This window comes from Ascaphus truei, chromosome 1, assembly GCF_040206685.1.
Source record: "Ascaphus truei isolate aAscTru1 chromosome 1, aAscTru1.hap1, whole genome shotgun sequence".
Lineage (NCBI taxonomy): Eukaryota > Metazoa > Chordata > Amphibia > Anura > Ascaphidae > Ascaphus > Ascaphus truei.
Window position 1 is genome coordinate 464,603,152 of NC_134483.1, and position 26,172 is coordinate 464,629,323.

General features: G+C 42.6%; 1 protein-coding gene across 4 annotated transcripts in view; it reads left to right on the forward strand.

Annotated features, from left to right (window-relative positions):
* The window catches only part of NMU (neuromedin U), a 100,898-nt gene that overhangs the window by 11,610 nt on the left and 63,116 nt on the right, over nt 1-26,172 (forward strand). For all 4 annotated transcript variants that reach the window (XM_075578545.1, XM_075578535.1, XM_075578563.1 and 1 more), the window contains exons 2-3: nt 25,051-25,109; nt 25,687-25,731. In XM_075578545.1, coding sequence (XP_075434660.1) covers nt 25,051-25,109; nt 25,687-25,731 — 104 coding nt within the window. The remainder of the gene's footprint in view (nt 1-25,050; nt 25,110-25,686; nt 25,732-26,172) is intronic.

Here is a 26,172-nt window from a genome sequence, read left to right on the forward strand (position 1 = left end):
GCTCAGGGCTTACAGCAGGAACTCGAGATCCTGAGGGGGACTATCAGTAACCTTCCACTGGCAGCGGCAGCCCCAGTACCGAAAATGACCAGGGCAAGCCACTACCTTCAGAAGATGGGACCCTCGGATGATGTGGAAGCCTATCTTCTCACGTTTGAACGCACGGCACAGAGAGAGGGATGGCCAGAAGCTGAGTGGGCTGGTCTAATCGCACCCTTCCTAAGCGGCGAACCCCAGAAGGCTTACTTTGATCTAGAGCCAGCCGAAGCTAACGTCTATGCAAAATTGAAGTTCGAGATCCTCGCCCGCCTCGGCGTAACCACGGCTGTTCGCGCCCAAAGGTTTCACGCATGGTCCTTCACGATGGATAAAGCCACCCGAAGCCAGATGTATGACCTCATCCACCTCGCCCGGAAGTGGCTACAACCCGAGATCAACTCAGCCAGCCACATCGTGGAACGGTTGGTCATGGACCAGTTCTTGAGTAAACTTCCCTCTGCCTTACGCCGTTGGGTCAGTCGGAGTGACCCCCACAATGCGGATGAGCTTGTGGCCCTCGTAGAAAGGTACAATGCAGCAGAAGAGCACCCGCAACCCACAGTCGTGGAGCAACCCCACTACCCGAGGTTCCAGGACTCTTCCAGAGACGGTAAAAGGGTACCGGGGTTAAGGGGTGCTGAAGAGCGGCGACCACCTTCACGCAGCACCAGCAACAGTGGTTCGCACACTAAGGGCAATAGCCAACATGGGGAGCCGGGAAAAGGCTCTAAGTGGGACACAGACTATGTACCTAAATGTGTAAATTGTCATGAGAGGGGCCACACAGCAAAAATCTGCCCACTAAATGATGAGCCCATGCAATGCAACAGCGTGGAACCTTATTCGCTGTTGTCCCAATGTATGGGCCCTAGCCCAGAGGACCCCTTGAATAACCATCTGTGGGCATTTGTAAAGGTTAATGGTAAGAGGGTTCGGGCACTTCTTGACTCTGGGAGCATGGTCACACTAGTGTCCGAATACCTCTTGCCCATTAAGAAGAAACAGGGAAACAGTTCACAAAGAGTGGCAATTTGTTGTATACATGGGGATAATCATGAATATTCCACTGTTGATGTTTTTTTTGAAACAGAGTTTGGTTCTTTAGATTTCAGGGTGGGTATTGTACCCAAACTGGCACATGATGTGTTAATAGGGACCGACTTTCCCCATTTTCTAAAAATGTGGTCCCCCGCTCAGAATAGCGCCCAGAGTTCAATAGCGGACCATAACGAAGTGTTAGAAGAAACAAATCCTTTCCCTTTTTCAGAAATGGAGGTTGACGAGGGCCCAAATAAGAAGGGGGAAAAGGAGGAGTGCTGTAAAATTCCCTTCCCCATCACTACTTTGGTAGGGAATACCCCAAATCAAGATGTTGAGCAGACACTTACCACCCCAGAACCGGATAAGACCCTCGCTGACCTAGAGGTCAGTCCTGGGAGTTTTAAGAAGGCCCAGTGGGAGGACCCCACATTAGCGGTAGCAAGGGGAAATATACGGGACCAGAATAGTACTCCTGGCCAACCAGATAGGTCACTTGCTTACCCCTACTTCGAGGTAGAGAACGACCTAGTATATCGGGTTGATAAAAGGAAATCAGTTACAACTAAACAATTGTTGGTACCACGGACATTCCGTAACGTAGTATTACACCTCGCACATAGTCATCCATTGGGGGGACACCTAGGGGTGGAAAAGACAAAAGAAAAGGTTCTTCGAAGCTTCTATTGGCCTGGGGTTCTGGCAGAAATTACGAATTATTGTTCCTCATGCCCAGAATGTCAGATCACCGCCCCGTTCAAGGCGTACCGCAGCCCATTGGTACCCCTTCCCATAATAGAGGTACCATTTGACCGGATTGCTATGGATCTAGTAGGACCCCTAATAAAGTCTGCTAGGGGACATCAGCATATATTGGTAATATTAGATTATGCCACCCGATATCCGGAGGCAGTTCCCCTACGTAGCACCTCAGCTAAAAACATAGCAAAAGAGTTAGTAGTTCTGTTTTCCCGGGTCGGGATTCCTAAAGAGATTCTATCTGACCAGGGAACACCATTTATGTCCCAAGTAACGAAAGAGCTATGTAAACTCCTAAAAATCAAGCATCTCAGAACCTCAGTCTATCATCCACAAACAGATGGTTTAGTGGAAAGGTTCAATAAAACCTTAAAGAGCATGTTACGGCGGGCGGTTGATAAAGATGGGAAAAACTGGGATTGTTTGTTACCATACCTGTTATTTGCCATTAGGGAAGTTCCCCAATCATCCACTGGCTTCTCCCCGTTTGAACTATTGTATGGCCGACACCCAAGGGGCTTACTGGATATAGCCAAAGAGACTTGGGAACACGAGGTTACCCCTTACAGAAGTGTAATAGAGCATGTTGCCCAGATGCAGGACCGCATTGCTGCAGTCCTACCCATAGTGAGGGAACACATGGAGAAAGCTCAAGAAGCACAGAGGAATACATATAATAAGGGTGCTAGGGTCAGAATTTTTTCTCCAGGTGATAGGGTACTAGTTCTGGTTCCCACCGTGGAGAGTAAATTCCTTGCTAAATGGCATGGGCCATATGAGGTCTTGGAAAGAGTGGGAGAAGTAAATTATAAGGTAAGACAGCCAGGTAGGAGGAAACCTGAGCAAATTTACCATATAAACCTACTCAAGCCCTGGAAAGATAGAGAGGTCTTGTTAACCCTAGTACCCCCAGGTCCGTCAGAGAATCAAGAAACTGACCCAGAGGTTAGCATAGCTGAAACCCTGTCTGTTCATCAGAAACGAGAGGTTCAGAATTTAGTGAAAAGAAACAAAGAAATCTTCTCTATACGGCCAGGTAGAACTAGCGTAATTGAACATGACCTAGTCTCTGAACCGGGGGTCCGAGTTAACCTTAAACCGTACCGAATCCCAGAGGCCAAAAGAAAGGCTATAAGTTTAGAGGTTAAAAAAATGCTAAAACTAGGTGTAATTGAGGAATCCCAAAGTGGGTGGAACAGCCCTATAGTGTTAGTCCCAAAGCCAGATGGTACAACAAGGTTTTGTAATGACTACCGGAAACTAAACGCGGTGTCAAAATTTGATACTTATCCTATGCCCAGGGTAGATGAACTTGTAGAGAGACTGGGCAAAGCCCGATATCTCACAACCCTAGACCTAACAAAAGGGTACTGGCAGGTTCCCCTCACAGAAAGGGCAAAAGAAAAGACAGCCTTCTCAACCCCAGACGGCCTCTTTCAGTATAAGGTGTTGCCTTTTGGCTTACATGGAGCTCCCGCCACATTCCAAAGAATGATGGATAAAATTTTAAAACCACATGCTCGGTATGCTGCCGCCTACCTGGATGATGTGGTAATCCATAGTGAAGATTGGCAATCCCACCTTCCAAAGGTCCAAGCTGTGCTTGACGCAGTCCGGTCTGCTGGACTAACTGCTAACCCCGCTAAATGCACTATTGGTCTGGAGGAGGCCAAGTATCTGGGATATTCTATTGGCAGAGGTTTACTCAAACCCCAAACACTCAAAGTGGAGGCGATACAAAATTGGCCAAGGCCAGTTACAAAAAAACAAGTAAGGACCTTTTTGGGGTTAATTGGGTACTATAGAAGGTTTATTCCCAATTTTGCAACTAAGGCAACCCCACTAACTGACCTCACAAAAGCAAGAGGACCGCTAATGGTAAAGTGGTCCCCCGAAACCGAACAGGCCTTTAGAAGCCTGAAAGAAGCTCTCTGTGCCCAACCAGTGTTGGTCACACCTGACTTCTCCAAAGAGTTCGTAGTCCAAACCGACGCATCTGAGGTAGGGCTGGGGGCGGTACTCTCCCAGGAGTCTCAAGGTGAGGAGCACCCCATCCTTTATTTAAGTAGGAAACTAAATCCCCAGGAGAAAAATTACTCCATAGTAGAGAAAGAGTGTCTCGCAATAAAGTGGGCTGTAGAGACGCTCAAATACTACCTGTTGGGGAGAAAATTCCGGTTGGTCACAGATCATGCACCCCTTACCTGGATGTGTCAAAACAGGGAAAAGAATGCTAGAGTGACCAGGTGGTTCCTAAGCCTACAACCCTTTAAATTTTCTGTGGAACACAGGTCAGGGCACAAACATGGCAATGCTGACGGGTTGTCAAGGATGCACTCCCTAATATCCATGGTCGCTCATCCCTCGAGGTCTGAGCTGGGGGGGAGGATATGTGACAGAAACCAGGGGATGGTAATAAATTCCGTATATAGGGCTCCCAGGATACTAGACAGTTTCTATCCTGTTTGGCCTGGGAGTGCAGCCTTATAATACATACACTCCATCCCACAGTTTGGCAAGCGCTGGAACTGAGGGATGAGAGATCCAGACCAGAGTTTGTCTGCTGCCTGATTTCTGTCACCTGTCATGCTAATTAGGAATCAGGTATGAAAGACTGATTTCCTGTTTGCTCTGGTCTCCCCACAAGAGCCAGGAGGCTGGAAGGCTGCTGAACTACAGAGGGGAGAAGCCTCTTCCCCAAACAGGTTCAATCTTTCTGTTCATTTGTGTAAGACTGCAAAAGTACCGTGTTTTGATGTTGGAAGTGGAAAAGCCACTTCCAACCCTGAGTCAGGGATATCTAAGTTAAGTTATCGCTCAGGTGAGCAGCTTTTGTTTTGATCTGTTTTCTGTTGTATGCACTGTGGCAGTCTCAGTGCCTGGGACTGAATAAACCAGGCATAGCCTGTTTAAAGGAACAGTACGTGACGCCTCATCATTTAACCTACCCTAAAAGACCGTGTTCTAAACAGTCCCGGACAAACGACGGAGCCCCGGAGTAAGCCGTTTGTCACAATATATATATATGTGTGTGTGTATATATATGTGTGTGTGTGTGTGTGTGTGTATATATGTGTGTGTGTGTGTGTGTGTGTGTGTGTGTGTGTGTATGTATATATATATGTGTGTGTGTGTGTGTGTGTGTGTGTGTGTGTGTGTGTGTATGTATGTATGTATATATAAATATGTGTGTGTGTATATATATATGTGTGTGTGTGTATATATGTGTGTGTGTGTGAGTGTATATGTGTGTGTGTGTGTGTGTGTGTGTGTGTGTGTGTGTGTGTATGTATATATATATGTGTGTGTGTGTGTGTGTGTGTGTACACACACACACACACACACATATATATATATATATATATATATATATATATATATATATATATATATACACACACACAAACATATATGTGTACTAATGAAAGCATATATACACACAGTGTTGTTTAAATTTTTTGCATGCGTAACAAAATAACAATTTTTGCATGGTGTGGCTATTTTCCTTTATAATTCGCCACACCTGTGGCTACATTGAAAAATTGGTTGCCCACCCCTGTTATAAAGTATATAAGGTTCCCATCTGCTTCGTAGTCTCTTCCTATGACTCAGACCCCAATAGGATCTATCCAGGATCCTTAGTAATACAGAAATACATTTTTGTATTAGTGTGTAGATTGTATTGAAATATTTTTTTTATTTTTTTTAAATGACAGCTTGAACTGCAGCTTTAATGCTGTCTTGTTCTAAGGAGGTTATTACTTGAATTACACAGTGGTCCATATATACTAAGTTGTGCTATGCCCTAAAACAATGATTAGACCATAAAGGTGTCTTATATAATAGCATTACTTAGTAAGTAAGGATGCATGACAAAATGGTGTCCCTTTATTTTCTCTTGTTTGTAACTATTGGCATAGTTGTTTTCTGGATTGCTTTCATCTCCGCACACTTGACTTAGTGCACCATCACATTGCCTTTCCATTGAGTTTTTGTAATATGTATATATGCGAAATATATAGACATATGTTTTGTTGTTTGATCATTATGCTTGGACGGGCATACTTAGGTAATGGAGCAAATACTGTATGATAACATTAGCAACACCCTGCTTTGCAGTCAGGAGGTTATAACATGAGCTGGAGCCGCACACAAGAAAAAGCTGTAATTTACTGTACATCTGTGTTTTATTACATTTGGCCAATCGATGATTTATTGTTACCAATAATTTTTCCTGTACATTTAACTCCATGCTTGCTTCAGTCACATGCCATCTGCTTATGCTACTCACATGTAAATGCATTATTCCTTCATTAGGCAGGGAATATGACATTATGGTAATGTAGAAAATTGGTGGACTAAGTTAGGCAAGTCACATTTATTTGCTGTCAAATCTTTGTATCTGTATACAGTATCAAACTGAATTAATCAACATTCTAATGATATACTGCATATTTATGCAGTGAGACCTCACACAGCGTGAGCCGAAATTAATCCTGAAATTACATTGAATATACAGTAGCTCTTCAGTATTTCACATTAGTTTACTACTAATCCTATTCAGAGGTGTAATTCTTTATCAACAGTTTGAGACGAATACAGGGTACAAACATTTTTTAAAAATATGTTTCACGGACCACAATGTGGTCTAGAGGCCTCGCCTCAAGTGGCGTTGATCTATTCTATCCTATCTCTTATATTTTGAAAAATTGTTTTTGTATTAGGCTACCAATAATCTACCATGTTTGTCAATTGTTATCTGCCTAATAAAAATGTTTGGGAAAAAAAATATATATATGTTTCACTCGTAGAGACTTCTGGTGATGTAAACGGGTATGGATCACTAGCAAGGGAGCTCCTAGGATCCTCCGGGAAAAAAAACAAATTTCCGACACAGAAAAACAGACTTAAAACACCCACGAACCGGCAGCATAGATTAGCAATGTCTATAAAGTTTAAAAAACCCACGGTGTAGGAGTTTCAATGTTTTTTGGGGGAACTCAACAAACGGCAGAAAACAAAGAAAATGGCAACCGCGCTGAATTGGCAGCAGGCGTGATGGCGGACCGGGCCCCGAGAAGGAGGAAGAAGAGGGCGAAGTTACTAGGTCTTGTCTTGCAGGCCTATTCAAGAAAATGCAACAGTCTCTACAAATATCCTCCCAGGCCGATCTGAACAAGGCAGTTAAGGACTGTAATGGGTGCTCGCCGCAGACTGGACTGAACCGCGCGGCCAAGGTGGGGATATAGATACACCAACCTAGGGCCACGAAGTAGTGTCCAGAATGCTGATGGATGGTCGTAGTTACCCGGGAAGGGGTTGGAGAGTTGAGAGTAGTAGGAGTCATGTAGCCGAGGTCGAGGGTAGGAGACAGGCGGGTAGTCGGTATTCGTATCAAGGGTCTTGGTGTAGCTGCAAGGAAACAAGAGTACAAGGCAAGGAAATAACAGCGTGCTTGCGACCAGCACACGTCACACGAAACAACTGTTATGCTAAGCCAAATTGCAGGTGCAATGGCTAAGCATATAAAGGGTGATTTTAGCCAATCCGAGAACTGCTGGTCAGCAGAGGCTGATTCGTTGCTGTGCAGAGTGTGCACAGCAGGAGAGGAAGAGGAAGCCTGCAGCCAGTGAGAATCAAACTCTGGAGTGAAGCTTGTGCTCGATCCTCACAAGGACATCAAATAAGAAATCTCGTCCCTCTCCCAAAGAACCTCAAACCTGGAGACCAAAATGGATGAAGTCCTCCAACTGCAGGTGAATACTGACGAGATAATACAGCTCAAACATGAAGTCCAACTTCTTAAAAAAGGTCAGGAAGACTATAAGAACAGAGAAAGAAGACAAAATATCAGAGTCAGAAACATACCTGAGTCGGTCCCTGTGGAAGACCTGCGTCAGACTCTTCTCTGCAATCGATCAAACCATAGAGGAAAGAGATCTAGAAATGGACCAGGCTCATAGAGCTCTAGGACCTAGATCAGAAGATCCTAAAAGAGCGAGAGATGTAATAGTGAGACTTCACCATTACTACACAAAAGACAAGATTATCTGCTGCAGACTAAATGGTGACATTACCTTTGAAAACCCCACCTTACAAATTTTCAATGATCTTTCAAGGGTCACCGTGTCGTGCCGCCGAGAGCTGAAACCACTAACCTCACTCCTGAGGGAAAAATCTAAATATAGGTGGGGCTTTCCGTTCAAGCTCTCGGTGATAAGTAAGGGAAAACAGATCGCCCTCCGGTTTCCAGAGGAATCAGAGAACTTCCTGCATGCACTTGGCCTATCACCATTCTAGATCGCCAGGGAACCATAATAGCAGCCGAAACCACAGAGAGCGAGATATCAAGGAGGGTCGTCCTGAGCTTCAGAAAGATTGGCTGGCCACAACCAACAAAGATCCGCCAAGTGAAGTTAAGCCTAAATTCAGCCCTCATCCAACCAACATCATCATGTCTACAAATTTCTTCTCAACCGCGAGATGGAGCCTGCAAGGGGTGGGAACCTTAGGATTAACGGTTCCCCCAAATCTGACAAGCTTGAAAAGATCCCGGGCGCCCACCCGCCCAACCGGAGAAACTAGTGAACTGGCGTAATCCGCGTCAGAAGGAGCGGATTGACTGCCTAATTGACCCTATAAACCCAGGTACCACACTCCCGCCCTCCTGCTTACAGTGAACGTCAGCCATAGAGCTGAGTCCCGACCTTCCAGGGGTTTAAACCGCGGGACCCCCTACGGGCCCCTCTGCCCTCCTCCCTTCCCCCACAAATGAGGAGCATGTTAATGCCCTGAACCAGGCCAAAGACTATGCTTGACACGCCTCGATAGGAGGGACAGGACGTGCCGAGGATCAAGGACCTGACTGGGGCAGGGGTGAGTTTGGTAGAGGACTCTTGAACTGTAGTCACACACCCACCTTCGCATATCTTGTCCAGGCTAGTTATGTCGGCGAGGTCTGTCTCCCCCAAACATCTAACTGACCTAAAAGATCAGAAGGGAGCAGAGGCTATGCCGGTCTGGCGGGATCCGACCCCCCTCGTCAATATAACAGAGACTCCTTACCGAGCTCAGCGCTGAGAAAGGACACAAAATCATACAGTGTGATCCCACATACTAGGGCCCAGCTAATCTTGCTCGACTTAGCCCAAGGTTAAAGTTATACCTGATTTATCCACTGAAGTTTTTCTATATCTAATTAAGATTCTAGTAGCACTTAGACGCAAATTGTGCACTGTGTAAAGGAGAGATACTGTACAATTAGAAGAGAGTGTGCACAGATTGCCTTACCAGCATATTACAAACATCTCCTTAATGATGTGTTAAGACTATCTTGTTTAGTTATAGAAGTAAGTTGTAAAAGTTCACAGGTTCTTCCTTTATATCATATCCAGTTTTATATAATGTTTATAGAATATCCTGCTGGATGAGGGCCAACCAGGAAATTACAGAAATAGATGTCTACAAGTTATTCTGATATACATGATAGGAAATGTTATTTAAAACTAACTTGGTTGGCTATCTTAATCAAACAGGGAGTCCCATTCAAAACGGAGAAAGTGATCACAGACCCAGAAGGCAGTTTTATAATTATTCATGGATCCCTATCGGGCTCAACCGTAACATTAATAAATGTATATGCACCAAACAATAACCAGGCCGAGTTCTTGAGGATGATATTAGAATCAATCGAACCCCAATTTCTATCCTCGTTGATCCTAGGAGGAGATCTGAATATGATCCTATGCCCAGAATTAGATAAGTCCACAACTCCAGGCCAGACCAACTCCACTTTAGTTCAAAGAACTAGTGAAGGAATTTGCTTTAGTCGATGTATGGAGAGCTAAACTCAATATCAGAAGGACGACTCATTCTATTCAACCCCACACCAGACTAACTCTCGGCTTGACTATTTTCTAATAACTAAAAACATTCTCAAAGTTACGCTACAATCAAATATTGGACCGACCACTTGGTCAGATCATGCCCCGGTCGACCTGACCCTGGGCTCCCCTTTTACTAGAAGCAATCTATTGAATTGGAGGTTAAATGAATCCCTCCTAAATTACCCAGAAGTTGTAAAAAAAAAAAAAAAAAAAAAAAAAACTCTCCTTAGAGGAGTACTTAATAAGGGATCAGTAGACTCTCCTACAGTGCTATGGGAAGCTCATAAAGCTTCTATTACCATATACAGGAAAGATGGATTGGATTTCTGCAGATAGGCCATCCTTGAACCAGGAGCTCTGGCATTGTGCGCAAGTATCACATTTTTTGCATTTATTTGCACTGTTTTGGTGTGCTACATACCCACATACCTTTGCAAGCTCATAAAGCTGCCATACGAGGAGTCATAATCTCTATAGCCACCCATAAGAAGAAAATCAGACAAAAATTGCATAAAGAATTGACAGAAAAGATTTGTAAAACATACTGGACACCTAACAAGCTCCTATTGAACCCCCAAAATGACCACAACATATATATAAGCATATGAGTGTCACAGAGGAGTGCTACTGAGCATGGCAATATATATTTTAAAACCAGAGACACAACATAAAACACAGACAAAGCTCAGTTTTTAGCACATCCAGTGAGACTCATACACGGTACAGTGCCTAAATATATATGTATAAATATCTAATAAGTAAAATGGTCTTTTAGTTTGACATTTTTGGCCAAAATTGTTGTAAGCCCCTGAGCCAACGCCAAGGCAGACCACATATCAGGGGTCCCTAACGCTAATATAAATTCTTAATAACCTGTGTAATAACAGGAAGAATGATTTATAGTAAATCTGTCAATATTAGTTGCAAAGTTCTGAGTCATAAAACACAGACAAAGCTCAGTTTTTAGCACATCCAGTGAGACTCATACACGGTACATCTCTAATACAGAGTGCTTTTCCTGGTAATGTACAGGTTAATAAAAGCTTCAGTCAGACTCAGAACTTTGCAACTAATATTGACAGATTTACTATAAATCATTCTTCCTGTTATTACACAGGTTATTAAGAATTTATATTAGCGTTAGGGACCCCTGATATGTGGTCTGCCTTGGCGGTGGCTCAGGGGCTTACAACAATTTTGGCCAAAAATGTCAAACTAAAAGACCATTTTACTTATTAGATATTTATACATATATACTTAGGCACTGTACCGTGTATGAGTCTCACTGGATGTGCTAAAAACTGAGCTTTGTCTGTGTTTTATGTTGTGTCTCTGGTTTTAAAATATATATTGCCATGCTCAGTAGCACTCCTCTGTGACACTCATATGCTTATATATATGCTGTGGTCATTTTGGGGGTTCAATAGGAGCTTGTTAGGTGTCCAGTATGTTTTACAATTCTTGTCCAGCTAGTCATGGCTGATTGGAGGGTGGCAACCTCCTTCTTAATTTAAGCTCACCCCCTCCCACATTTAAATGGTTATGGGCTCACTCCATAGCATCTTCCACTCAGGGGAACTTGCCTGCTTGCAGTTTGGCTGTGACATCTCTAATACAGAGTGCTTTTCCTGGTAATGTACAGGTTAATAAAAGCTTCAGTCAGACTCAGAACTTTGCAACTAATATTGACAGATTTACTATAAATCATTCTTCCTGTTATTACACAGGTTATTAAGAATTTATATTAGCGTTAGGGACCCCTGATATGTGGTCTGCCTTGGCGTTGGCTCAGGGGCTTACAACAATTTTGGCCAAAAATGTCAAACTAAAAGACCATTTTACTTATTAGATATTTATACATATATATTTAGGCACTGTACCGTGTATGAGTCTCACTGGATGTGCTAAAAACTGAGCTTTGTCTGTGTTTTATGTTGTGTCTCTGGTTTTAAAAAAAGAAAAGATTTGTAACATAGAACAGGAACATAAAAGGTTAGACCATCAAAGATACTATACAAGGCCCTCACGGAATCAAGGCTAGAACTAAAAAAATACAACTAGAAGAGGCTGAAAAAGCACTAAACTGGACTAGACAGTTATATTATGACAAAGGAAATAAAGCGGACAGGTTATTAGCTAGAAAATTGAGGGGCATGAAAACTAAAACACAAATCTCCGCCATTAGACGGAGTAACGGAGCGATAACATATGACGAGCAGGAGATAGCTCACGAATTTGCAAGTTTCTATATGAATTTATATCATCTAAATCGGTCAGAGGGTTGCCCACCGCCGTCAAATTCAGAGGCTATAGCACATTATCTAGAAAGCTGCAATCTCCCAAAACTAATCACACAGATAGAACTGGGTAACGCAGTCAAAAACCTCAAGAATGCTAAATCACCAGGCCCAGGTGGGCTCTTTAATAACTATTATAAAAAATTCCTCCCAATTATCTCTTCATTTCTCCTAGAGATGTTTAATTTGTTCCCGGAAGGGAATCCAATCCCAACAACAATGACTACTGATAATCTAGCCATCATCCACAAATCAGGTGACCCCCCCTGACCCCCCCCCCCCCAAATGCAGTAGTTACAGACCTATCTCACTCCTAAATTCAGACATTAAACTATACAGCAAAATTCTGGCCAACATGCTAAACCCTATCCTACCTCGATTAATACATATTGATCAGGTGGGCTTTATCTCCGGCAGGCAAGCCTCCGATAACACGAGAAAAGTCATAGACATAGTAGAACATATCCATGCAACAAAGACCAAGGCTATTCTGCTGAGCCTTGATGCAGAAAAGGCCTTAGACAGAATTGACTGGAGGTTTTTAGATAGAACCATGCAGTCCTTCAGTTTCGTGGGTCCCTTCTTACAAGGAGTCAGAGCCGTGTATCAGTTCCCTAAAGCAGGGGGCGCAAACCTTTTTCCCTGCGCCCCCTGCTGGCGGTTCCCATCTCTCCGTGCCCCCCTCTCCCCCGCTTGCGTCGGCTCTGACGGTATTATGTCATGTTGCCATAGCAACGCATCTAAGAACCCGCCGGAGCCAAGGTAAGTCAAGTTTATAGATGCCTTCACCGCCCCCCAGCACTTCATTTAAGTGCCTTCGGGAAGCGCGCGGGGCCACTGTAATCCCGCGCCCCCGCAGTCAGTCTCGTGCCCCCCCTGGGCTTCGCACCCCTCACTTCGCACACCGCTGCCCTAGAGGACTAGGGCCCTAGAGGACTACCAGGGACCAAGCTAGAAACTATAGATATCAAAAATGGAACGAGACAGGGATGCCCCTTGCCCCACCTTTTCTTCGCCCTCTCCATCGAACATCTAGCACCTAAAATCAGATTAAAAACAGATATTCAAGGGGTACATATAGGACAAAGAAATGATAAGATCTCATTGTTTGTGGACGATGTTATCCTAACCCTGGCCAACCTTTTAGTCTCACTCCCAAACGTACAGAAATTATTTTTTTAAATTCTGTGAACTGTCAGGTTATAAGATCAATAATGACAAGTCAGAGGTCCTGAATATTTCTCTCCCAGACAACGGAACTAGACTTCTAAAAAAAAAAATTATTTAAATATAAATGGCAAACTTCCCGTATTAAATACTTATGGATTAACATCACTAAAGAATATGAAAAACTATATCAATGCCACTAAACGCCCCCCCCCTAATTGATAAAATTAAAAAAGACCTACTAGAGTGGAACAAGCATCAAATATCATGGATAGATAGAATAAACTCAATAAAGATGAATGTTGTACCCAGGTTACTATATCTTTTCAAAACACTCCCAGCCCATGTTCCAAAAACAGAACTAAGAGACCTACAGAACAGGATATTTAAATGAATCTGGCAAGGCAAGAGAGCCAGAGTGGCTAGGTTGGTGTTGTTGGCCTCTAGAGATAAGGGAGAACTGGGAGTCCTGGACCTGACACAGCTAAGGCAAGTTGTGGTATGGAATATCAGCCCGAACCAAGTCTGCTGGGTAGATAGAGTCTCAATACTCAAACGACTTCCCCCTACCACTCTCACTCTGGCTAGAAGAGAAAAAGGGGCCTACTAAGAAACCACTGATCCTGGGGCCAATGAAGTTGACTTTAAATATGTGTTTTGCAACGCTAAAATAAAATATAAACTCTCATCGGGTATATCCCAGCTCAATCCTATCTTTGATAACCCAAACTTTCCACCAGGATGCGACACAAATTGTTTTAACATATTTAAAAATAACAAAGATAGGAGACTTTTGCCACAAAGGCAAATTACTGAGCTACCAGGATCTCACTACTAAACTTAACTCTCCAGCTATATCTCCATTCAAATACCTTCCAATTAGACACTTTTTGCACAAACTATCAAGGAAACTCTACTTCCCAGAACTGTCCAACTTCGAGTCCATGTGCAAAAATGGCACCTACGAGAAGGGCCTAATAACAAAAAATATATGTAGGGATTGAAGCAGCAGGAAACACCCCAGATCATAAATACATGACCAAATGGGCTAACGACCTGGGGATGGAAATTTATAGAGGATTGGGGCGATATCTGAGAGAATGCATCTAAAACATCCATATGCACTGTAACTAAGGAGAACATTTTAAAATCATCTACCAGTGGTACTGTAACAGGGACTTATCACTGTTTGGAGAAACTGCCTCTAAATCCAGCAGGGAGCTGGTTAATTGCTGACAGGCAATTAACTAGACTCCACCTGGCCACATTAGAGCTCTAAGTAAAGCCTCCTGTTGAGTTCACAATTGGACTGACACAGGAAAGCAGAGAAACCTGCACACAGACAGTGGCTTGAGCACAAAAGTGTGCTGAGATCAAGACACCCAGAGACCTATATTTCCTGGACACAGGGGACCCAGGAATCTGCCAGAGACTGACATGGAGGGCCACCTGCTTAATGTACCTCCTGAGACTTTGGGGTGATAGGCTGGTAATGGGAATATCCCTCCAGTCCTGCAGATGGGGTCTGGAGAAGTAAGTTAGCCCTTACAAAGGGATAGGGGTTTGTTATTTAGTTGGTTTTGTATGTTTTGCCTGGATAAAGGAACAGGCTCAATAAAGCCAAGATATAATTTCACCCTAATTGGTCTCCATTATATGAACCTCTGCACACATCTCTTACAGGTACTTTACCCCAAAGAGGCTCAAACAGATATATCCAGAACCCTCTGATTGATGCTGGAGGGGGTGTGGACTTGTTGAAGATATGGTCCACATTTGGTGGAACTGTCCAATTATGCAAAAATGTTGGATATACTGTAAAGTATATCCAAGAAATTATTGATTCCACAACTGGTCTCGAAATTCCTTTAAACCCACTGACTTATTTACTGGTGAAACCAATAGAGGACGTGAACCACACAACTAGACGGCCAATCTCTCATATTTTGACAGCTGCCAGATGCTCGGTGGCTGCTGCTTGGGAAAGCCGACTTCCCCCCTCCAGGCTAGCAGTGGAAAGAAGGATTGACGATATAATGTTAATGGAAAAGCTGTCGGCATTCTTCAAACATTCCACTGATAGGTTTTATAAGACATTGGAACCCTGGATTAACAATTGGGGATAAAGGACTAATGACTGATGTTTAATGATGGACGAGTAATGTTGACTAAAGTCTGAGCCATAACATTTAGCTAATAGTACCTCCCCCACCGCACCATATTACACTATCCATACTATTAACAAGAAATATAATACCGCTCACCTAATTTTTACCCAAACGATGATTATATCATCGTAATGTGGGTGCACCTGAAGATAACAATACAGAAGAGACAAATGACCCAAGAGTGATCAAAAGAATCTCCAAAATGAAGCACTCTGTACATATTAAATAAACAATGTGAATGGACTGTGATAGTCCTCCCCATTAATATGGGGTGAGACAGTTTATTGACCGTTGTAACCAGCTGTTAAAACACCAAAAATAATAAAGTTTTAATATATTCTAATTACAATAAACACACACAACTGAAGTATATACATAAAAATATAAACGTAACAATAAAATCCTCACAGTGATGTGGTTATTGGAGGTATAGGAAAAATAATGTTTCCATCCTTCTTTTCTTTTTTGTTTATAAATATAAAGTGCAGCGCATTTTATTGTAGCATATTGTATTGTATTATACCGCAGTATTTTTTTGTAACTGTCTGATAGTGTTGTTTTGTGTTATGTTAGTGTTTTTTTTTACGAAACTGAAAAACCAATAAAATGTATTTGAAACAAAAAAATATGTTTCACACTCTTATTCTTTTAAGTTCACAATACATACATTTAATCATTGACAATGAAAGCATTATCTCCCAAAGATGGAGCTTTTGGGTCTCATCAGTGTGAGGATGGTTACTGACCATGCAATGTGAAGCTGGTAGTGGCCACAAAAAGTTATGGTGAATAACAAAGGGATGAGCACTGTCCACCATATTGCGTAGAGCAAATAATAAAAAAAACCAAAGAACTTATGAGCACCGTCTCAGACAGGTCCACGTTTTTAGACAGTGCTTCTAAAAAGTTACTTTAAACTGCAGTTCAAGCTGTCGTTGAATGTTTTTTTTTTTTTTTTATTCAATATGTGCATCAATAATATCTACACACTGACAAGTGATTAGTTAAATTGCGGATCGATCCGTTCTTCTGTAATTGATCGCTGAAGATTCTGCTTGGGGTTCACTAAATGCATCCTGGGTCCTCTTCTGCTGCACTGACAGCCAAAACGTTCTGTGAGGAAGATCCTATGATTTTTTTAAATTTAAATGCTACAAGTATTTTCTCATAGTACAGAACTGATTTATTTTTAAAAAGGGTGTGTGTGCCGAGTTCACGCATTTTAAGTGAAACTTCTTTGCGTTTTGTCACTGTTTTGTCACAGAAATTGTATTTATGATGGTGATGTTTTTAATTAAAAATCAAAACACAATTTCAGTTCCAAAACGCAAAGAAGTTTGACTTAGAACACGTGTGCGCAGCGCGCACACACCCTGTTTTACCTATTTGCACTTCTATATCTATAGTAACTGTGAATTCCTTGTGTGTGTGTCTCTGTGTGTTTGTCTGTCTGTGTGTGCTGCGCCTGCACATATGTGCTGTGCCTGCTCATGAGCACTGCGCTGGCGGGTACTGCGCAGCACGCCCACCTGGCGGCTACGGCTCCTGCGCATGAAAGCCGAGTGAGGGAGGCCTCCGCATGCGCGCCGAGCTGCCAACACTGATGGCTTCTTCTGCCAGCAGTGACGTCACTTCCGTGGCTGCACTCCTGTCACCATGAAGGTGATTTACTTCAAGGGAAATCTTCATTTGGTAGGTGCCAGCAAAGAAGTGTCGCTTCAAAAACACAAACAAGTAGGATATTGCTTGAACTGCAGCTTTAACACCCTTTTCTTTTCTATGAAATCCCAACCATGCACTGGGTTAGTAACTGTCTTCTTCCAACTCCTAACATCACATTTTCATATTCTGCATTCTGCTTTTTAATGCTGGCATCAGTGCTTGATGTTCATTAGAATTGCTACCAGGAAGTGAACTAATCATCATGTTAATAATATCAGTGTATGTTTATGCAATTATGTTTCAAATAATCTAGGTAATAAGCTCTAATTAAGTCAAATAATTAATTAGGAATAACTCTCTATGATTTATACCTCCGCTTTAGTTTACATAATTATCCCCTTTAGCAGCATACAGCATATCAATATGTTGTTACAAGTTCCTCCAGGTAAAGATAAAGATGATAATTTTGTTAAAAACATGCTATCTGTGAGATTTTGTAACTAACAGCATGTGAGCATTGTGTGCTAGCAATTGTAACATTATAGCAATACTAGCAAAGGGTAATTCATGCCAGTGGGTATGTGACTGTCGGACGACAGGGGGAGCGCAGGGACATCGATCCCGGGTCCAGCAGTGGAGGGGGGCCTGTCCCGAGGGCCAAAAATCCTGCTGCTCAACAGGTGTGGGGGGAGGGGCCTGAAAGAAGAGGGAGAGGGAGGATGGGGGGAGGGAGAGCAACCGATTTCAACATGTAGTGGACATACACGCAATAGTAATAATGAAATGACATCTAACCACGTGTGCCACTGGCATCAGACAGATGAGCGTTATGATGAAGGTAAGCAGGGATGTGCTGGTACATTTTCTGTACTTGTCTGCAAGGCTTCTTTAGCCCATGCCCATTTAATTCTCCTAAATATGTTTGTGAATGAATATATGCCAAACCAACCGGCTCCCAGAGGTAAAACAAGGGGTCCTGCTCTGGCAAAAACCCCAAACAGATGAGGAAATATTTTAACGTGTTAAATTAAATGATCAAGAACGCACATTAACTACAATATCTTACACTTCTACTCATTTCTGTAACTCCTCTCCTATCATGTCTTACACAAAGTGGAAATGTAAATAATCTTTTCCTGGAAAATATATCCTTGAATGTACAGAGGTGACAATTATCTCAACAATCAATGCTAAATAGAGATCTGCCAATGGCATAGTTTCATAGTTGAGCTCTCGGAGCTGGAGTTTTATTACACTTCTCAATATTTGCATTATACCTTTATTTCTTTTGTATCATTTAGACCTCTTGGCAAATTGAATATTCTTGTATTTCTTGCTTCCTTTCCTGTCACAGGAATAAATGGAGAACAAAGCGCACAAGCAAAAACGGAGCAGGAAGGACCCAGAAATCAAATGTGAATTTCAAGTCTGGAGAAAAAAAATAGACATCCCTTTTTTTTTTCTCGACATGGGCTTAACAATTAATCACTAGCTTTTAAATTCTACAGTAATGTATACTGTACTTTATGAGGTGGGTGGCATACTGTAATTTTTATTTGGGGGGGGTGGGAGGGTTCAAAACATTTTGATGACCTGTTCAAAAGATTTATTTGAACTAATAATCCTGCATTAACACGCCTGGGAAAGCTGCTGTAAATTTGAGTAGTAGCACACCCCCCCCCCACCCCCACACACAAAGCCTAAAGTATTTCAAATGCTTATCGACACCTCCCCTAAAGCCATTAGTTTAATTTGAGGCTTTGTGTAGTCTTCTTGAGGCTGGTTTCACCCAAGCATGCGCACGTGATAAGCCTTTCTGGGGGCTTTGGCAAGAATGACTTCTTATTCAATGTGAATTTCAAGTCTGATTACAGTACAATGTAAAAAAGTATTGAATATGAAAACATAGCATACTGTAAGGTTTTCTATAAAGCTCAATTATTCTATCCTAATCAATAAAAATTGCACTGTCACTGTAAATGTTTTGCCTAATTGGATTTTTAAATCAGATTCACAATGCCAAGCAACGTTTTAATAAAGCGATAATAGAGGTCCATCGAAATCCCTCCTTTTGCCTTTTTCAGCTTGATGTCAAAGTTTCTTTTCTGGGGGGAAAAAATTATGCTATTATTTCCAGTATTGCGCATGCGTCAAGTCGTGTCATTGGCAATTAAAGCAGCAGTTCAAGCAATATCCTGCAGTACATGTGTGTGTGTACGATGAGAACAAAATTCTGATAGGCTCTGGCTCTTGAGCCCTGCCCTCTCCCTAGCTGTCCACAAATTGTATCTATTATAGTAACTGCTCAGTCAATCATATTGCAGGACTACATTTTCAATAATTGTGCAAGAATTAAATTAAATAACCCTGAGCAAAGCGATTGATTACAGGAGAACGGACCGATCTGCAGCTTACTGTAGCTAATCACTTGTCTGTGTGCATATTGTATTGATGCACATACTGTAATGCAACAGTACGCAAACTGGGGGGCGCGTCCCACAAGGGGGCGCGAGATTACCGGCGGTGGGAGGGGGGGTTTACAGAGGCCCTGCGCGCTTCCCGAAGGCTCTTAAATTAAGTGCTGGGGAAGCTGCAGGGCCTCTGTAAACAATATTTACCTTGATTCAGCTGGCATCTGGAGATGCGTCGCCATGGCAAAGCGGCGTCAAATGATGCCGCGGGGTTATACGTGACGTCCAGACGCTGGGAATCAAGGTAAGGAGGAGAAGGGAGGGGGGCGCAGGGAAAAAAGTTTGCGCCCCCCTGCTGTAATGTAATGTTTATTAAAAAAAATAATATATATTTTTTAAACTGCAGCTTTAAACTTAATACTGTACTGTACATTGTATTTACCTTCATTATAAACGTTGCCAAACGAGTGGAGATGAGCAACTGGCACACCCGTAGTCTGCATTATAGTTGACAGGTGGTAGCTGGCCTGCTACACCTGTAGTTGACAGCTGATGAAGCTGGAAATCTTTTTGATACATGCAAGCTTGCTGGTAGCTGTACGTGCAATCAGGCTCAGGCTATAAATTTTGCAGGTATTCCGGCGGGGAAAGGTAGCAAGGATTGCCGTTCACCAGGTTTTCACTGACGGCCGTTCTGTTATTGTAAGCCTGTGCTGGTGCTAGCGCTGTTACAGGCAGTGTTACATTGCTGGATTGGGATTGACGAATTTTATATGGATTAAACCCGACCTTTCTCCTTTTGAAGTTGCCATGATCAAACATACTGTAAAAATCTAGGACCACACCGCAATACCCTCTTGTATCTGCGTCACGAGGAGCAAAGCGAAAAAATGACTGATCGCTACTTAAGGTTTTTCTTATCGAACGCTTCCAACCACGAACGTCAGGTAAAAATTTGTAAAAATCGTAGTTCGAAATGAAATATTCATATATTTCTGCTACAGTCGCCATCTTATCTGCTGCGGCATTAATTGCAGAAAATGTTAAAAATGCATAACTACAGTCAGGTTTTTTATACATGTACGGTGCACACATGTTACCCAGTCCAGTCAGCAATTGTGCAAGGATACTGTAGGAATGTAGAAAAAAGCACACAGCTTTGAGTTTTATAAGTTTTTATTATGAAGCGCCTAATTTTGATAACGTCTTCAAGGTGGAATCACAATGGACCACTGTGGTACTGTAGACTTGGTTTTTATCTGGTTTTTAAAAACCTGCAAATTGACACAGTAGCACAGCAGAACTGTACACATTACAATTCATTATTTCTGCCACCTGGCGGATACATGAAGAATTGCACCGGAAGAAATCCGAAACCATTAAATGAAAACAGATCAACCGCGGTAAACCGCAGGTGCCTGGCGGTGTGAATGCGGCGTGAACTCAGGAATGCGGCGTGGAATACAGCAAAGCACACGAAAAAGGATTTGGGATTTGTTAAAATAATGGCCGCTGCATCTGTACATATTCCCTCTGAGCCTTTGTCTTTACTCTGCAGCGCTTACTCCGATTCTTGGCAGGCCTATGACCTTATGTTATTTGGAGTGATGCCTTCTTTTCTGCCATTTAACCCTCACTGATCAGCAACTGGAGAGGGGATGTTGGAGCATAATTACTTCGTCTCAAAGCAAGCATTACAAATTAGTTGTAATGCACACTGTATGTCAGGAATTTTTGGAGCTTTGGGAATTCCAGCAAGTCTAAGGTCCCCTGTGATTAATGGAGCCCCCCTCCCCCTGGCTTCCTTTAAAAGAAGACCATTTCCATATCCTGGTTGCCAGCTAAATGTTTTTTGTGCACAAAAATGAGCACACCTGATATACCTGAGAGATATGTGACAGTGAAGTTTCCCAGCATCTGGGTTAGTTCAATGCTAGAGCTGCTGCCCTGAATAGCAGAGGTTGTTGGCTCTGATCCTGTTGGGCATTCCGCTTCAAAAGCAAGTACAATCCATCCGAATTACACTCTTTGACAAAGTACCCCGTCGGGTACGAAAAGTGCTAGAGTGCGCCATAGACATGTGTCTGTCCGTTTTTGCATAATAAACTCCCTTTTTCATTGATTGCCTTGTTCTCTCTGCCGTTGAGCTGTGCACACCTTCCTCCCTTCACATTTAACTGCTGCATCTTGGCTGAAGCACGCCTTTCATACAAACCGGAATCCTGGCTGTTTTCCCTCATCTCCGCATCCGATCAGTTAAGTACTTACCTTTGCTGAGTTTCGGAGCCAGTGTGTGATAGCAGGAATAGTGGGGGTTGCGGAGCCACTAGGTTGAGTACTCTCTGGTCTCGCACTTTACTTGTGGGGATTCCGTTTAGTTACTCATTCCTTTCTTCGTTACATTCACCCACCTGTGTTTATTTTCCACACTATATAAAGATGGCTTCGGAGGGATTATGATATAGCCTTTGTTATTATGGACTTTATTTTTTCATCAATTTCTACCTTATACACTGGAGCGCCGGTTATGGGGGTTAACCCCTTCATGCATCCAAATTACACAATAAACCGTGCGCTTTTAATGTTTTTTATAGATGTGGTTTAAATTATGCAATTAACAATAGAGAATTTTTTTTTCTCACATTTCATTCCGCGACTTCTGGAAACACCCGTTTTTACAATGGCAACTTCGGCCCCATAGTAGCAGCCCAAAAGATGTAACTCCCTGTTTTTGTATGTGTTTAACTTCTCTCAATTAAATAGTAGTAAACTTCCTTCTGCATAGATTTTTTTTTAAATATAACTATAAATAGAAAATTAGAGAACACTTTCAAATGTACTGTGCCAGTGGATTGTTTATTCCTGTATCATGAATGAGTAATAATCACAAATTAATTGAGGTCTGAGTCATGTGTTAGTCAGTAACAATGTTCTTTCTTCCTTGAATGCATTTTTTTGTGCTAAAATGATTGAGGTGAGGTGATAGTTAAAATGAAAATGACATATTACAATGTATTTATTTACAAAAATGTTTTAACGGGAAGTAATACATTGAGAGTTACCTCTCGTTTTCAAGTATGTCCTGGGCACAGAGTTATGATGACAAATACATAGTTAGATTAAGTGAGCAGGGTTATAAGTACATTATATACAATACTGTACATTTTATGCACAGTTAAAGATAATATATATTATAGGCGTATGTAACAGTTACAGACCAGATTAAAATAAAGAAAGACTTTGTCAAATTACTTAACGACTAACTATTTCTCTGCTTTATGGATAATACAGATACTGTACTGTTTGGTGTGCCATACCGGGGTTTTACTTGTTGATTAGTAATATACCTGATGAGTGAAAAAAAACATGTATACTAACTATGTATGTGTGTGTGTACTGTACAGTATGTATAGTTGGTGCACCGGATCGACTTGCTGTACAGTACCTTTCTTTGCTTCATTGTAATGGCAAAGCTGCTTTTGTGCCTTGATACTTGAACTTGTTCATCTAAACGTGCCCAACTAAAAACAGGAACATTATATACAAAATACATGATGGGAAAGTTTTATTTAGACCTCAGAAAAGTCTAGACTTTGGAAATGTAGAGTTCCCCCTGTTTTCCTTGGCGGTTTGAAAGCATTGCCATGTGTTAGCCAGGTACGGATAAACTGGTCGACAAATCACCCAAAAATCTACTCGCCGAACCAAAAAATCTACTCGCCTCCTAGCCCCGCTCCCAGCCTGCCATTAGTTCCCGCCCCTAGCCCCGCCCCCACTTTTAAAAAAAGGCGTAAATTGCTACTAAGAATTGAGTGTGTGACTAGTCGGGTGGGTGAGTGTGAGGGTATGGTGGGTGAGTGTGCGAGTAGGTGGGAGGGTGAGTAGGTGGGAGGTTGAGTAGATGGGTGGGAGGGTGAGTAGGTGGGAGGGTGAGTGGGGGGTGAATTGAGGGTGAGAAGGGGGGTGAGTTGAGGATGAGGAGGGGGGGTTAGTTGTGGGTGGGTAACTGCAGCGTGTTTTCTTGGCGTTACATCAGCGCAGCCCCCCGGGAGCCCCCCAGCGAGGCCTCCCAACCCCCACACAGAGACAAGGCCGCGGCCGCCCCAGGGACATCGTGAGGCCTCCCAGCCCCCACACATGAGACAGGGCCGCCCTGGGCCTCACTACAACCAGAACATGGGAAGAGCACGAGCTGCGGCGATGTCCCGCCTCCCCCCAGGGAACACCCGTTACCTGGTCTGAGCCCTCCCGTCGTAGTGGGACCTGCGGATGACGGAGGTGGTGAACCTGTGGACGCTCTGACCAAACATAATGGGGCCGGCGGCGGATGGCCCGATTGAGGTAGGGGACCGGATGGCCCGATTGATGTAGGTGGGGGGGGGGGGGGATGGCCCGATTGATGTGGGGGGGAGGGGGGATGGACCGATTGATGTAGCGGGGGGGGGCGGATGGCCCGATTGATGTAGGTGTTTTGGCCCGATTGATGTAGGTGGGGGGTGGGGGGGGTTGGATGGCCCGATTGATGTAGGTGGGGGTGTGGGGCGGCGGATTGCTCGATTGGGGTATATGCAGGAAAAGAGTGAAAAGGTGGAGCTTAGAGGCCAGGTAAAACTGTATGAGAGGGAGCACGAGGCGGTCCAGAAACTAGAGCTGGAGGAGCAGAGAGGCTGCTCTATCCCCCAAAATCAGTACGCCCTGGAGAAAGAGACGTGGAAAACTGAAGCGGCTGCGACCCTATCGACGAAAAATCGACAGAGCTGCAAAATATGATGGAGGCATTGATGCAAACTCAGAGCAAGCACTGGAAAGAAGTGGAAGCTCTAATAGGAAAATTGCAGGATCAAGCTGAATTTTTCAAAAAGAAAGTGTTACACGCTCTGAAGCCATTTAAGGTCAAAGATAATAAATGGAAAACTGCATTACTTAGAAAATGCAATATCTCCAATTATAATATTGTGACTAGTGACTCCTCACCTAACTCCTATAAACACTCCCCATATTATTAAGTCATTCAATGTGCTATCATACCTAAATGTTTAAAAATGCGACTGGAAGCTAATTCTGCGTCAATTTGAAGGCATACCATTTGGCAAAGTCCCCAACACGGGATGTTAACACTGATCAATTTATATACAACTCCCCTTCTTTGGATAAAATATTTTAAAACCACCTAAACTAACATGACTGTGATATGTCAGACGTGTTGTTCATCCTGCATCTACTTCACTCTAACTAGCAGCAATAATCAAAAGGAGAGTTCCTCCATATCAGGGTTTGTCTGTTTAAATGATTAGGTGCAGAACACATGTACAGTATAACATCATGTAGCTATTGGTGAGAACCAGTTATGTTTATTTGCTTCAGTTCTCTAAATAAAAAAAATCTGTATAGGTTTGGAAGTGTAGTCATACTCATGTATTGTTTTAGACTGCTGCATCTTCGTTGTTTAGAAGGAAATGTGCCAAATTATGATTATGAACTACTGCTTTTATGTCCGTCAAAAGAAGAGGAATTTACATGGATTGCAAAAAATTAATGACACCTTTACTTTCCCTACTCAGCTTCTCTGGTTTCACACATCTTATTGTCTAGTTAATAATGCGATTTCATGTTTTGTTTGTAGGTGCACCATTATCATCCAAGGCACTTCGCGCAGAGCAAGAACTGCAGCTGTGGAATGGAGTAAGTTAACATGTGTTTACAAAGAGTAGACAAAGCTTTGCTACATTGCCATAATGCAACAATGTCCCTCTTGTATAAAATCCATATTTATTCATACAGTATTTTTTTCATTTCTGGTTAAATTAAACTACTGTAATACTCCTAATGAAAAAGAAAGGTAACATGAATTAAATCTGGTTATTATATTGTTACACCTAATGCAAAGCTTTACAGATATACAAATGAAAGTAAAAGAAGCAGAGATATAATATATGTGCACTATCTCTAACAATAAACGTTTGAATAATGGAATACCCAGTATCAGAAGTGGTGCACAGAGCTTAGGTTTTGTCATTAAAGAGCGAAAAAAATTCTCAAAAGACTGAATTCGTTGACTAATTACTTTGCAAAACGTTTTAAGACTATGTGGGTAATAAGGTGAGTATCCCTTGTGTGGGGACATTGTACCTAATGACATTCACAATATACTGTAGGCACTGTCACAAACTTATGTACATTTTCCAGAATATGCTGTTGATGAGAAACACCGAATTTGTTAGATCTTTATACTCATATTGGTATTTTCCCATGTCTACAGATAGACGATGCATGTTCTGCAATCCTGTCAGATTCCCAGCCTGTGGTGAGTTCACATTTATTATTGAAGTGAAACTTCTTTGCTAGCACCTACCAAAATTTTGCTTGCAGTAAATGGTGACAGAAGTACAGAAACGGAAGTGACGTCACTGCTGGCAGAAGAGGCCGTCTGTGACGTCAGTAGCCGCTGGCTCGGCATGCGCCGCAGCCACCGGCAGCACCAACCATGCCACACTTGGAGACACCACACACACACACAGACACACGCACATAGAGACGCGCGCGCACACAGAAGGAACTCACAGTTACTATAAATATAGAAGAGCAAATTTCTAAAATAGGGGACGGTGGTGTTCCGGGCACGTGCGTTCTAAGTCAAACTTATTGGCGTTTTGTGACTGAAATTGTCACACAAATACACAGAGACATGCACGCAGACACCAGCGCACGCACACGGAATTCACAGTTACTATAAATATAGAAGTAC